Source organism: Mandrillus leucophaeus, unplaced genomic scaffold (assembly GCF_000951045.1).
Source record: "Mandrillus leucophaeus isolate KB7577 unplaced genomic scaffold, Mleu.le_1.0 Scaffold174, whole genome shotgun sequence".
Taxonomy (NCBI): domain Eukaryota; kingdom Metazoa; phylum Chordata; class Mammalia; order Primates; family Cercopithecidae; genus Mandrillus; species Mandrillus leucophaeus.
This window is the reverse complement of record NW_012101743.1, coordinates 2239052-2255021: the sequence shown is the minus strand read 5'-3', so window position 1 is coordinate 2255021 and position 15970 is coordinate 2239052. Positions and strand designations below refer to the sequence as shown.

The following is a 15970-nucleotide window of genomic DNA, read 5'->3' as shown; positions in this document are numbered from 1 at the left end:
GATCGTGCCACTGCACTCCAGCCTGGGTGACAGAGTGAGACTCCATTTCAAAAAAGAAAAAGAAAGAAAGGAAGGGAAAAGACAAGGTGAACTCTTTCCATGGTCTTGCTGTCAGTCCAAATAGTGGAATTTAGGTGTAGTCTGTTTAAGAATGTTAATCTCCCTGCATCTGCTGGTTTTGGGGTCATAAGCTTGAGTTCAGGGCTAAACAACTTGAATTAATCTTCTAAACTCTCCTTAAAATCATCTTTTTCCCCATTAACTATAGATAGTTACGCATTTGTAATTTATCCTAAGAAAAACATTCTTTAAAAAGATAAGAAAAGCGATAGTGGAAAAAACAGGAATATTTTAAGTTTCAACAATAAAAATGGCTAGATACATTGTAATCCATTTACTTGATGAAAACTGATGCATCTGAGTACAGAAATAATATAGAAGTATGAGGAAAATCTAAAAATGGTAAAAGACAGAATATAAAATTCTACCTACACTACAATTAGGCAGAAAAAATGTATGCTAATGGGTGAGAACCAGAAGGAAATGCTGAAAAATCAAGACACCTGTGTGTTATAGTATAGAATTGTAGGCAATTTCCTTTTTTTAAAAAATGGTTCAATTCCTATTATGTACACTGCTATGCAATCCACCATTTGTCCCCAAAGGGAACATTTTTCCTTTAAAGAAAAAAGTATGATCAATATTAAAATATGTGGTCCAGCTGGGCACAGTGTTGCACACCTATAATCCCAGCACTTTGGGAGGCTGAGGTGGGTGGATTGCGTGAACTCAGAATTTCGAGACCGGCCTGGGTAACATGGCAAAACCTTGTCTCTACAAAATATACAAAAATTATCCAGGCGTGGTGGCACACACCTGTGGTCCCAGCTACTCAAAAGGCTGAGGTGGGAGGATCACTTGAGCCCAGGAGGTGGAGGCTACAGTGAGCCATGATCGTGCCACTGCACTCTAGCTTGGGCGACAGAACAAAAAAAGAAACAAATAAACAAAACAAAAAACAAACAAACAAAAAAACCCCCAAAAATGTAGTCCATTAAATTTCTAAATTCCATAAGGATAGAAGAGTGGTTTTCCATTAGGGGTTATTTTGTTCCATACCCCTTCCCAGACATCTGAAGATAAATTTGGTTGTCGTAATTGGGATTGGGGATGCTATTGGCATCTAGTAAATAGAAGTTAGGGATATTGCTAAAACATCTTACAATGCACACAACAGGCCCTCCCCTACCCTCTATTAGCCCAAAATGTCGAGTGCCACTACTGGAGAAACTCTGGGGTGAAGAATGTGTCATTTTGTTAGCCTCTGGAAACCCACTGGCTAGAAGATTGCCTAGGGCACAGAAAACACTTAAAACTTGTATAAATGAATAAAAACACACCATCCTGTCTTTCTCTTTGAGTTTTATGTTGATACTGTGAACTGCACATTTTCAAAAGATTGATCTTGTGCTCAGTCTCTTCTAGTAAACCAACCTTTGAAGCTTCATAGCATCAGTTTTTTAAAAGGTATCAAAGGTACTATCAGAGTAAGGACTTCTCATAACTTCTGATTACTAAAGACATCAGAATGTTGCTGCACTGAGCTTTTCAATACCTGTAACTCCTGGTAGTAACCTCAAGAATAGTTAGGACTTATTCTGATAAAAATACAAGAATAAAAAATAAAAGCATTTTATAAAATACTGTTTCAAGGATAAAGTACCAATTAGAATATGAAAAGGACTTCTAAAAAGACTGAAATGTCTTCAACCACAAATGTGACAGATTCATGAAACATTTACTGAACATCAATCATGTACAGAGCGCTGTCCTAAAAGAATATAAAAACTGTTTGAAATATACCATATAAATATGATGTCTGTTATAAACTAATATTGACATTGTATCTTTCCAACCTTTTTAGACACATCTTGTTTCAATTCTTGTACAGGGGACTCATTTCCAACTTTGCATGCAGTGTTCTCTGTTTCCTGTTTGAAAAAGAAAAGAAATAGAGACCAAATGATGATTTTTTTTTAAAAAATATGCTTTAAAGGGATACAAATGAGAAAATGTAGCATTAATAAATCAAAGGTCCTTAAAGGGCTTCAAAGGTCCTTAAAGGGCTTAGATTTCTTCTTCTTCTTCTTCTTCTTTTTTTTTTTTTTGAGACAGAGCTTCACTCTGTCGCCCAGGCTGGAGTGCAGTGGCACAATCTTGGCTCACTGCAACCTCTGCTTCCCAGGTTCAAGTGATTCTCCTGCCTTAGCCTCCCGAGTAGCTGGGATTATAGGCGCGTGCCACCACACTTGGCTAATTTTTGTATTTTTAGTAGAGACAGAGTTTCACCTTGTTGGCCAGGCTGGTCTCGAACTCCTAACTTCATGTGATCTACCCGCCTCAGTCTCCCAAAGTGCTGGGATTATAGGTGTGAGCCACTGTGCCCGGTCTAAAGGGCTTAGATTTCCGAATACTGATAGATGCCCAGAAATTTTATGCCATGGTACAATGTAATTTGCATAAGAAAGTTACCCATCAGCAATATTCTATTATTCTGCAATAGGATTTACCTTTAAATGTGAAAACTTGCTCAACTTTTTAACATTAAAAAACTGTAATGGACGATAAGAACTTCTAAGTACTTTTATAGCTAAAAAGGATTAAGGATTTAAGCAAGGGGTTGAATAAAAATTGTTATTTTTCCCAAAGCATTGCTCCATAAATATGCACAAATACAAAAGTATATAACACAGAAAACCACATTCAGGGAATAGTTTTCTTAAAATTCTCCATGCTTTAGATAAAAGAAATAAAGACTTAACCAGAAGTTAAACGAAGCCCCTAAGTATGAAAGAAGATGAAAAAAATTAAACCCACCAAAAATACATATATATCTACGTATACATTTATATACACATACGTACATATATATATATATTTGGGAGGTTAGAAATGGATACTGCATTTCTGCTGGAAAAAATTAGGGTAAAATAAGACAATCATATATTTGCAAATCTCAATACAATACTCCTCTCAATCTTAAGTTGTCTATTTATAGAAGTACAGCAATTTGAATGCTACTCGATACTGAGAAAAAAAATCATAATTATTTGTGTACATCACAGAGTTTGTTAGACGAAGGTCACTATAACCATTTTAGATAAGGGACTCAAGGCACACTAATTATTTAGGTGGCACTTATACACGTATCAGGATATGATCACAATAGGCTCAATAATAAAATTACTCCAGAGATTATTAAAATGTTAAAGATTTAACGTGCCAGTGAAATTTCTGTAGGACCTGCAATATCTTCGAGCATTGAATTCCTCCCCCAGAATCTGGGGAATACTACCAATGTTACACAGATTCTTCTAGAAAAAAATTGTTTCATGGACTCTTAAGTGTTAGATAAAATCCAAACAGTACGAAGGCCCATGAAGGCCTAAACATGACATAGCCTCTGCCTACATTTTTGATATCTTCTACACTCATCTCCCTCTCATACCACTCCCTCACAATTACACTCTGGCCAATAGGATGGTTCCTTGCCATTAGGGTCACAGCTCAAGTGCTATTTTATCAGAAAATACTTTCCTGACCATCTCAAAATAGCCTTATCTGACCCCTTAACTTTCTATCACATTATCCTATTTTTCCTTTTTTTTTTTTAAAAAAAAAAAAAACCTTTAAGTTCAGGGGTACATGTGCAGATTTGTTACATAGGTAAACTTGTGTCACGGGGTTTTGTTGTACAGATTATTTCATCACCCAGGTATTAAGCCTAGTACTCATTGGTCATTTTTCCTGATCCCCTCCCTCGTCCCACCCTTCACCCTCTGATAGGCCCCAACATGTGTTGTTCCCCTCTATGTGTTCATGTGTCCACATCATTTTGCTCCCACTTATAAGTGAGAACAGGCAGTATTTGGTTTTCTGTTCCTGCATTAGTTTGCTAAGGATGATGGCCTCCAGCTCCATCCATGTCCCTGCAAAGGACATGATCTCATTCTTTTTTATGGCTGCATAGTATTCCATAGTGTATATGTACCACATTTTCTTTACCCAGTCTATCATTGATGGGCATTTAGGTTGATTCCATGTCTTTTCTATTGTGAATAGTGCTGCAATGAACATTTGTGTGCATGTGTCTTTATAATAGAATGATGTATATTCCTTTGGGTATATACCCAGTAATCGGATTGAAGAGAGGATATCAAACTATCTCTGTTGGCAGACAACATGATCTTGTATCTAGATAACCCATACTCTCAGCCCAAAAAATTCTTAAGCTGACAAACAACTTCAACAAAGTCTCAGGATACAAAATCAATGTGCAAAAATCACTAGCATTACTATACACTAGAAACAGTCAAGCCGACAGCCAAATCAGGAATAAACTCCCACCATTCACAATTGCCACAAAAAGAATAAAATACCTAGGAATACAGCTAACTAGGGAGGTGAAAGAACTACAAACCACTGCTCAAAGAAACCAGAGATGACACAAACAAATGGAAAAACATTCCATGCTCATGGACAGGAAGAATCAATATCGTTAAAATGGCCACACTGCCCGAGGCAATTTATAGATTTAATGCCATTACTATTAAACCACCATTGAGACTCTTCACAGAACTAGAAAATTTTATTTTAAAATTCATAGGGAACCAAAAAAGAGCCTGAATAGCCAAGGCAAATCCTAAGCAAAAAGAACAAAGCTCGAGGCATCACGCTACCCGACTTCAAACTATGCTACAGGGCTACAGTTACCAAACAGTATCGTACTGGTACAAAAACAGACACATAGACCAGTAGAACAGAATAGAGAATACAGAAATAAGACTGCAGATCTACAACTATCTGATCTTCGACAAACCTGATGAAAACAAAGAATGGGGAAAGGCTTCCCTATTCAATAAATGGTGCTGGGAAAACATCATCCTATTTTCCTTCACTGCACTTCTCATTCAAAATGACCTTATTTACTTGCTTATTTTCTGTCTCTTCCCTGCCCCACTAGAATGTAAGTTCCATGAGAGCATGGACCTTGTTTGTTCTATCTACAGTTTGTTCAGTACCTAAAACAGTGTCCGACACTAAATAATCATTTGCTGAATAAATGTTGAATGATGCATGCTCTGTTTTTTCTTCAGTTAATACATACATCTTAAGTTTACATAGGCTTTAATTGGATCCTGGTTTTATGCGAAAGAAGGCCAGGCACGGGCTGAGACCTGGAGTTTGAGACCAGCCTGGGCAACATAGTGAGACTTCGCCTTTAAAAAAAAAAATAATTAGCCAAGCATGGTGGTATGTGCCTGCAGTCCCAGCTACTCTGGAGGTTGTTGTGGGAGGATTACTTGAGCCTAGAAGCCTGAGGCTGCAGTGAGCTATGATAATGCCACTGCATTCCAGCCTGGGCAAGAGAGCGAGACCCTGTCTCTAAAACAAACAAACAAACAAACAAACAAACAAAAAACAAAAAAAAAAAGAAAGAAAAAGAAAAAGAAAAAAAAATCTAACCAAGACCAACTGGTAAGATGACCTTGACAAGGTGGAGAGACAATACTTGGAAGCTGATCACTATTAAGAGAATACTTGGTCCAGCCTGGGACAGAGCAAGACTCTGTCTCAAAAAAAAAAAAAAAAAAAAAAAAAAAACTTGGAAGCTGATCACCATTAAGAATAGTTGATGCTCTCAGCAGAACAGGGTCCACAGGAAAAAATAAAAAATAAGTAACAGTTGATGCAAAATAACCTTCAACTGTCCCACTATTTTTATCCAATTACTTTCTAATAACTGTTTATCAGTAGGAAAATCAGAAGCATTGTATGACATAATTCTGTGGATATTTTCCCTAAATTAAGCTACATAAAATTACACATTAATAATCTTTGGACCTCAATTTGATTAACTGATTGATTTTTAGAGGCAGGGTCTCGCAGTTGCCCAGGCTAGAATGCAGCGATCCTCCCACCTTAGCATCCCAAAGTGTTGGGATTACAGGCGTGAGTCACTGCACTCGGCCTATGTGTCACTGCACTCGGCCTAATTTGTTTCAATTATTTACTTAAAAAGATTAACATTCCTACACTAGCCAAAACTGCCAAGCAGTGATTAGACTTCTATTTTATTTGGCTTTAACAAAACTCTCTTGGAGTCTGAACTTTTAAAAGATAGTAACTCCTAAGGTACTCTGCTGTTTTAAGTCACAAGTTTAAAGGAGTGATATGGCACCTACCAGAGGGCCTGATCTCCAGAGAAGACTTCTTAATAAAATCAGACTTAGGATATATGGTCAACTATGATTCTCTCTCAGTGATGTATAAGGTCCAGGTCCTTCTAACACCTTGATCAGGCTTTTGGGACAAAGGAATGCAAGCCAAGTATGTGTCCATAGACAACCAACGCCAACTTAGCTATACTTGAGACAGTCCATTACCTACTTCTGGTGATGTTCTGACCCATTATTAAATGCAATACTTACTAAATCCCAGCTTCCCCACTATTAGGCAATTTCTCTAACTCCTATCTATCACAGTATCAAAAATTTGCTTCCTTAAAAGGTATGGTAGCTTATTCAATTTTCAGCAATTCACATCACAGTTACCTCCATCTGTGTTAGATATTATAGAGCTGTCTATAATTCCCCTGCAGTATTTGGTTATAAGATTTCAGCTTTTTAATTTTAATAAGCACACCCAACAAACTATTTGTATGAAAGTGATCTACACTCACAGAAATCTTATTACCTACTAAAGAACATTAAGCTAAAAACATTAATTATAGAAAAATTCAGGTAACTTGTAATTTTTAGTAGTAGGGGAAGGGAAGCTACTAAAGTGAAATTTGTTTTTAAAAAAAAACTTAGAAATGTGACTTCCACTCTTTTTTTGCTGAGAAAATTGTTTTAAAAAGTAATCCTTAAATCACTGTCATATCCATACATCCATTCCTTTCAATGCTGTTCCCTTTGTTGGAGTCTCATGTCTTGACATTTTAACTGCCTCTTGACAGCTTTCTTTGCACCGAAGTCTTTTTCCTCCAAACTTTCTTCTACCCTTCCACCAGTTTTCTTAATTCCCCAGCCAAACAAAACAAAACAAACAAAACAACAACAACAAAAAACCTTGGGAAGCACAGCTGTAAGACATGTAAAAATTGACTTTTTAAATATCCCACTTTAGGCCTGGCACAGTGACTCATTCATGTAATCCCAATGCTTTGGGAGGCCAAGGGAGGGGGATGGCTTGAGGCCAGAAGTTTCAGACCAGTCTGGACAACCTAGCAGGACCCTGTCTCTAAAAAATAAAAATAAAATAAAATAGCTGGGTGTGGGGTTTGAGTCTGTAGTCCTAACTACTTGGGAATCTCAGGTGGGAGGAGTCATTGAGACCAGGACTTCAAGGTTATAGTGAGCTGTGATTGTGCCACTGCATTCTAGCCTGGGTGACAGAGTGAGACCTTCAAAAACCAAAAATATCCTGGTCAGGCCCAGTGGCTCACGCCTGTAATCTCAGCACTTTGGGATGTCGAGATGGGCAGATCACTTGAGGTCATTTGAGACCAGTGTGGCCAACATGGCGAAATCCTGTCTCTATCAAAAACACAAAAATTGGCTGGGCGTGGTGGCTGGCACGTATAATCCCAGCTACTTGGGAGGCTGAGGCAGAAGAACTGCTTGAACCCAGGCGGCAGAGGTTGCAGTGAGCCAAGACTCCATCACTGTACTCCAGCCTGGGTGACAGAGTGAGACTCCATCAAAAAAAAAAAAAAAAAAAAGAAAGAAAGAAAAGAAAGAAACCCAAAAATATCCTGCTTCAAAATTTTAAAGATCAGAGTTCTTTTCTAAATTTTTTTTTAACTTGAGACAGAGTCTCACTCTATCACCCAGGGTGGAGTACAGTGGCGCAATCTTGACTCACTGCAACCTCAGCCTCTCAGGTCCAAGTGATTCTCCTGCCTCAGTCTCCCAAGTAGCTGGGATTACAGGCGTGTGGCACCACGCGTGGCTAATTTTTGTATTTTTAGTAAAGATGGAGTTTCACCATGTTGGCCAGGTGGTCTCTAACTCCTGACCTCAGGTGATATGCCCGTCTCAGCCTCCCAAAGTGCTGGGATTACAAGTGTGAGCCACTGCGCCCAGCCTCTTTTCTAAATTATAATTTAATTTTTAATTGACACATTATATGATACATATTTACAGGGTACAATGTGATGTTTCAATGCATGTATACATAGTATTATGATCAAATCAGGTAAACTGACATTCAAGGCTCATCACAATCTGGCCTCAATTTACTTTTCCAATACTCTACTGCTAAAACTTTTACACTGGTCACACTAGTCTTTCAATGCTCCTAGTAAATCCCATGCTTTTGCATATTAATTAGTGCCTACTATTTCCTAACTACAATGCTTTCCCAATTTTTCTCTATCTACCTATGCAAACCTCTCCCAATTTTCAAAGCTCAGCGAAAGTTCTATTTCCTCCCTGAAACTTTTCTCTGCTATTCCAGGTAACAGTGCTCTCACCGTCAACTCTATCTTCCTCTCGTTCCTCCAAACCCCTTGTGGCAGTTAACACATCTATTCTATTTTACAAACATCAAGACCTCATAAATTGCCCTTTTGTATAAATGTCTCTTCCATCAGACTGTAAAATCACCAACAATCAGAACTATATCAAGCCTTCTTTTATACTATGGTATTAATAAATGTATTGTTATTCATAATATGCACTCAATAGCCTCAGTACATGTTTATCATAGAATACTACTCGGCAATAAAAAGAAACAAACCATTGATACAGACAACAACTTGGATGGATCGTGACCCTTTCAACCAATCCCATAAGGTTACATAGTATACAATTCCATTTATGGAACATTCCTCAAGTGACAAAATTATAGAGACGGAAAACAGATTTAGGGATGATATGGGGAAGGTGGTGGATGTGGTTACAAAGGGGTAGTACAAGGGAGATTTTTGTGATGATGAAATAGTTCTGCATCTTCATTGTGTTGGTTATACAAACATACACATATCATAAATTGGCGCAGAACTATACACTCACATTGCACCAATGTTAAATTCCTCATTTTAAAATTGTACTATAATTAAGCTATAACCACTGGCGAAATGGTGAAGAATATACAGGATCTTTCTGCATTATCTTTAAAGCTTCCTGTGAATCTATAATTATTTCAAAATAAAAAGTTAAAAAAATGAATATCCAACTTCATATTTATTTACTAAATATGTATACTTGTTATCTAATTTCATTCAAGTTAAGGACAATCTATAATTACTGGGTTAAAGTAAATTCTCTAAATCTATTTGTTATAATATAAAAATATCTTAGAGCTAAATGGCTTTTAAGACCTACAAGCAAAAACAGTAATTGCTTCTGGATATGAAGTTTGAGAGGTGGGGAAAGCTACATTTTCAACCATATACCTTTTGTCCTGAGTAAATTTCAACCCTACACATGTTATTACTTTTAAAGACTGTTTTTATTAAATATTAAGTAAATACAAAATAATTTTTATTTAACATAAGAAAAGCGTTATGATATAACCTTTCTTAAGTACTCAATTTAAGAAAAAGAACATTATTATTAGTTTTTAAGTCTCTTGTGTATCCTTCTCCATTTCCATTACAATGTCTCCCCCTCAGAGAATGACCAATACCCTAAATAATGTATTTCTCATTCCCTGGTAATTTTTCACAGTTTTACCATGTTTTTATATCTAAACAATCTATTCTCTAAACAATATATTCTTTAGTTTGGCACGCTTTTGAACTTAATATAAATGGAATGTTACTATATATGTTTTTCTATAAGTAGTTACCCCCCACTCAACACTCTAGTGCTGAAATTCATCCATGTCATTGTATATAACTAATTCATTCATTTCTACTACTGTAGAATATTTCATATAAATATATCATAATTTATCAAAGAGACTGGTATCCAACGTGTATAAATAGAAGGTCGGTATACTGGAACTGAAAAAAATACAGCATGTTTGAGATTACACATACATACAAATACACATATACACACATACATAAAAAATATATACTCTATCTGATATAAATAATTCTGTTTCATGATATCTTATACTTAAAATGGCTCTGAGTGGCATAATATCTCAATACCAAACTCCTCTGCCTGAATATAAGCTGAGATTGATTTTTATGTATAGTGATGGTACATGGGCCCACAAGAAGTATACATGTATTTCAGTTACTGTACATTTTTTGTCACGCAAGTATTAATTTTTTGCTTTTTTGTGAGGTGGAGTCTCGCTCTGTCGCCCAGACTGGAGTGCAGTGGCATGATCTCAGCTCACTGCAGCCTCTATCTCCTGGGTTCAAGCAATTCTCCTGCCTCAGTCTCCCAAGTAGCTGGGACTACAGGTCTGCGCCACCACACCTGGATAATTTTTGCATTTGTTTTTTTAGTAGAGACGGGGTTTCACCATGTTGGCCAGGCTGGTGTCAAACTCCTGACCTCAACTGATCTGCCCACCTCAGCCTCCCAATGTGTTGAGATTACAGGTGTGAACCACCATGCCTGGCCGAGTATTACTTTTTCAACACACACACACACACACACACACACACACACACACACACACACACACACTCTCTCTCTCTCTCTCACACGTTCTTTTATTCTAGACATCATAAAACAAGTAAAAATTAGTAGAAATCTAAAAAATACTTACAGTTCCTTCCTTACAGCATAATATTTAGTTAGGTATTTCTAGAGTACCTATTTATACCAAGTAGGACATAATGACAATATTACTGAACAAAAAATAAGTAAAAAAAAGCAAAAGCAAGAAAATGAAGAATTACATAAAAACACAAATAAAAAGTATACAATTTCTAAAAACATAACTTTCAGAAAGCACAACTTACCTTGAATGTTGAAAGCCCAACTTTTCCTGGAGACCTGTTCAGAAATAAAAGTAAGGAGGTGTTGAATAGAGGAGATGAGAAGAGAAATACTTCTACACACTTATTACAGACAAGTCCACATTTAAAAAGTGTGTATATATTTTGTGATTGAAAAGTCTTATGTGCATACAGAAAATGTGGAAAACAAAAAGTGGAGAAGAGGCTGGGTGCGGTGGCTCATGCCTATAATCCCAGCACTTTGGGAGGCTGAGCCGGGTGGATCACCTGAGGTCAGGAGTTCAAGATCAGCCTGAATATGGCAAAACCTCGCCTCCACAAAAAATACAAAAATTAACCGGGCGTGGTGGTATGTGCCTATAATCCCAGCTACTTGGGAGGCTGAGGCAGGAGAACCACTTGAACCGGGAGGTGGAGGTTTCAGTGAGCCGAGATCATGCCACTGCACCCCAGTCCTGGTGACAGAGTGAGACTCCATCTCAAAAAGAAAAAGAAAAAAAAAGTGGAGAAGACCAGTCTGGTCAACAGAATGAGACCCTGTCTCTACAAATAATTTAAACATTATCCAGGTGTGGTGGCTACTGCCTGTAGACCCAGCTACCTGGGAGGCTGAGGCACGAGGATTGCTGTAGCCCAGGAGTTCAAGAATGCAGTGAGCCATGATTGTGCCACTGCACTCCAGCTTGGGGGAGAGAGCAAGATTCCATCTCTTTAAAAAAAAAAAAAAAAAAAGAGAGAAGAAAATTACCGTGATTCATACATAATCTTATCACCTAGAGATCTGAGTATCTTTTGTCTTCATATGTATATATACTTGTATATGACCTAACACTACAACAAATACCTTTATAAATGAAAATTTGTGCACCTCCATAATACATTTCCTTAAAATAAGTTTATCTAGCAGTGGGATTAGAGGTCAGAAGTATACAAACTTTCCAGAAATTTGAGAAACTTTCAAACTGCCAACCGTAACAGTTGTACCTGTTTACACTCCTACTGCTCTATGAATGCCTATTTCTTAATATCCTCGCCAAAAATGAATGTTGTTTTAAACTTTTTCTTACCAAGTTGACAGGCAAAAGTATATCTCATTGGTGTTTTAATGTGTACTTTGATTTCCAGTGTGGATGAAAATTTTCATATGTATTAGACATTTATATCGCTTTTGAAGACAGATACCCATTTTTGTTCTCAGTTTTTACTTTTTCTTTTTTTTTAAAGACAGAGTCTTGCTGTTGCCCAGACTAGAGTGCAGTGGTGTGATCTTGGCTCATTGCAGCCTCGACCTCCAGGTCTCAAGCGATCCTCCAGCCTCAGTTTCCTGAGTAGCTGGGACTACAGACATGTGCCACCACACCCAGCTAATATTTTGTATTTTTTTTTTGTAGAGACGTGTCTCACTATGTTGCCCAGGCTGGTCTTGAACTCTTGGGCTCAAGCAATCCTCTCATTTCAGTCTCTCAAAGTACTGAGATTACAGGAACGAACCACTGTGTACTGCTCTCTGCTCATTCTTCTACTGGAGCAAGACTGTTCTTAAACAGACTACTCTGGATGTAATATATATTTTTTTGAGACAGGGTCTCACTCTGTTACTCAGGCTTGAGTGCAGTGACACCATCACGGCTCACTGCAGCCTCAACCTCCTGGGCTCAAGCAATCCTCCCACCTCAGTCTCCCAAGTACTGGGACTATAGGCATGTGCCACCATGCCCAGCTGATTTCTCCACTTTTGTATAGAGACGGGGTTTGCCATATTGCTCAGGGTGGTCTCGAACTCCTGGGCTCAAGCAATCCACCCGCCTCAGCCTCCCAAATTGCTGAGATTACAGGAGGGAGCCACCATGCCCAGCCTGGATGTAATAATTTTTAAAAGTAACTTTTCACCATTTCACCCCTTCCCCCACATTATTTTTTTGAATAGGAACAGTCTGATATCTGCTTCAAAGCATAAGGCTACTTAGTTATACCTTGGGGTTATGCAATAAGAAAGTTTTAAATAATTAATATGCCGTTCCTAATTTTTTTTGGTAAAATCTAATGATTACATGATGCAAATTTGAATTGAAAGGCACCTTCAAGATGATCTAATCACACAGCCTCTTTTTACAGATCAAGAAACTGAGATTCCTAGAGATTAAGTGACTTTCCCTGAAAGTCATATTTTGTAGCACAAGCAAGGGAAGCAATGAGTCCTACTAACATGTTTTTATATGCCAAATTGGGTAATGACATTTGGTAGAGGAATCCTTGACCTCTAATAAAAACTTAAGTTTGTTAAAAAAATTACTTTTGAGTAACAAAAAATTAATCCCTTTATTCAACAAACATTTACAGGCTAGGTGCAGTGGCTCATACCTGTAATCCCAGCACTTTGGGAGGCCAAGGCGGGAGAATCGCTTGATCTCAGGAGTTTGAGACCAGCCTAGGCAATATAGTGACACCCCATCTCTACAAAATAAAAATAAACCAGTCAGGCATGGGGTTGCACACCTGTAGTCTTAGCTACTTGGGAGGCTGATGTAGGAGGATCACTTGAGCCCAGGAGCCATGAGCCATGATTGTGCTACTGCACTCTAACCTGGGTGAGAGAGAGACCTTGTCTCAAAACAAGAAACAAAACCAGACACCCAAAGCTGACATTTATGAATTACCTACTATGTACCAAGACTAGAGATACAAGGATAAATGAGATACAATTCTAGTTTGGGGGAGGGGGTTAAATTTGTTTAGAAAACAAAAAAAGTAGTTGTCATAAAATAGCACCCATTTAATTACAATGTCTGGTCAATATAAATATGTGTTAACAAAGAACAATTTTCAGAAATGAAAACATATATTGCTAATTATTTGGGTCCCCTGACAAACTTACACTGCAATGTATCAAAATCCTGTTTATCTAGAGTTGATTAGTTAGGACTGAAGCTAATCCATACTCAAAAAAAGAAAGAAGATTCCACACAAATCGATGTCTTAAATAACACAAGTGCAATCAACACAACAACAACAATTAAAAAGCAAAAATGAAAAACCGTATTTTTTTTTTTTTTTTTTTAAGACGGGATCTCACTTTGTTGCCCAGGCTGGTCTTGAATTCCTAGCTTCAAGCGATCCTCCCACCTCAGCCTCCCAAAGTGCTGGGATAACAGGGGTGAGCTACTGCACCTAGCCTGAAAAACCTTTAAGGGGCACAGATTTTCATGTGGTACAAATTCAGAATGCCAATCACCTGCAACAAAGGCATAAAGGCAAGAAGGGTAAGATATTTTAAAATTAAGCCCCATATGAGGTAGAGAAGGGAAGAAACTTGGCCTTTCCAGCAACCCTCACACCTTGAGATATCTGAACAGGTTTTTTAGCTGTCTGTCAAAAAAAAAAACCAAAAAACAGGAAGCCACATTTATTTCTTGTGTGTCACTGGTTTCAGAAACAGTACTCTCTGGCTGTTGATTCAAAGGATCAAAGGTATTGGTTAATTACTGACACACATGGAAATAATCTGGATTGGTTCTGGTAGGGCTTTACGTATAACTGTGTACAAACTATACAGAGTTACTTATTATTTCCTTTTGAGAGACAAGGAGACAGTAAAATATAGACTTTTGAGCAGATGAATCTTGCTTCAATATTGTTTCTACTATTTATCCTATGTGTGATCAAATCATTTCTCCAAGCCTCGATCTCATCCTCTGCAACAGGGGGTAAAACTATTTATTTCATAGAACTGCTATGAGGATGAAGTGAGTGAGTACATGGGGCACACATGATAGTGTAGTCTCTTTAGCAGCTCTGAAATGCTCCAAGTTTCTCAAAGGCACTTTGGCAATCTGTCAGTAGTGGGGAGCCTGAGACCAATTTCTGGAATACAGCAAAGGTCCCCCACAGCCTGTCAAGTTCTAGCACATTTAACAACAGGGAACATGAAAAAGCCATATCATATTGAGCTGGTGATTAAAATGGGATCCTGCAACTGGGTGACATCACTAAATAAAAAACTAGGAACAAAATACACTCATGTTTGAGGTATATTTAAAATGTTACAAAGTTGTTAAGACCTTGGTAGGTAGGAACATTTCAAACTACTACAATTTCAAGTCTATTAAGCCTAAAACTGTCTTTAACAGGGTAGTCTGTGAGAGTGGAATTCTTTTGTGACAAATTTCTAAATCCATTTATAAAACATTAATGCCTAGTAAAAAGTGAAGGCATATTTATAACTTGTAAAGTTGGCTAAAATGATTTGTATCATGTGCCAAGATGAAAAAAAACCAATTCATTTCACCCTAAGAAGCAATAAAAAACATTAGTATTACCACACAAAACTTCCCTAATAGGGGCTTTGTAAAAATAATAAAGCACCACATATTCTCACTCATAAGTGGGAGCTGAACAATGAGAACATATGGGCATAGGGAGGGGAACATCACACACTGGGGCCTGTCGGGGGGTGGGGGGCAAGGGGAGGGATAGCATTAGGAGAAATACCTAATGTAGGTGATGGATTGACGGATGCAGCAAACCACCATGGCACATGTATATCTACGTAACAAACCTGCACGTTCTGCGCATGTATCCCAGAACTTAAAGTATAATGAAATAATAATAATAATAATAAAACAATGGCCATCATTTATTAAGCATTTGCCAAAAACTGTAACACTTGACGTGTTTTAGCTTCTTTGGTCCTCACAGTCCTCCTATTAGGTGGTTATATTACTTTCTCTATTTTACAGAACAAAAAACTGGCTTGAGTCAGATTAGGTCATTTACACTGTACAGCTAGTAAACAGTAGGGCCAGAATTTGACCCTAGGTAGCCTGACTCCAGAGTCCATTCTCTCAACCACTTCACAATATTGCCTCCTTTCTGGGTAAGGACTTAGAAGAAGATAATTATGAAAACACTGTAACTGGAGCTGTGTATGAGCACCAAAGTAAAGGCAATTAGCGCTGCTTCTTGAATTGAACTAAACTGATTAAGTCAAAGGCTCTGAATCCTGACCTGCCTTTAACTACAATTAACACCTAATTGCCT

At 37.7% G+C, this 15970-nt stretch overlaps 1 protein-coding gene across 3 annotated transcripts in view; it reads right to left on the bottom strand.

The window, feature by feature from the left end:
• The window catches only part of WDR44 (WD repeat domain 44), a 103057-nt gene that overhangs the window by 60426 nt on the left and 26661 nt on the right, over positions 1-15970 (bottom strand). For 2 of the 3 annotated variants that reach the window (XM_011977132.1, XM_011977133.1), the window contains exons 2-3: positions 10937-10970; positions 1917-1991 (exon numbers count right to left, since the gene is read on the bottom strand). In XM_011977132.1, the coding sequence (XP_011832522.1) occupies positions 1917-1991; positions 10937-10970 (109 nt within the window). The remainder of the gene's footprint in view (positions 1-1916; positions 1992-10936; positions 10971-15970) is intronic. The other variant, XM_011977135.1, reaches the window with a different exon arrangement.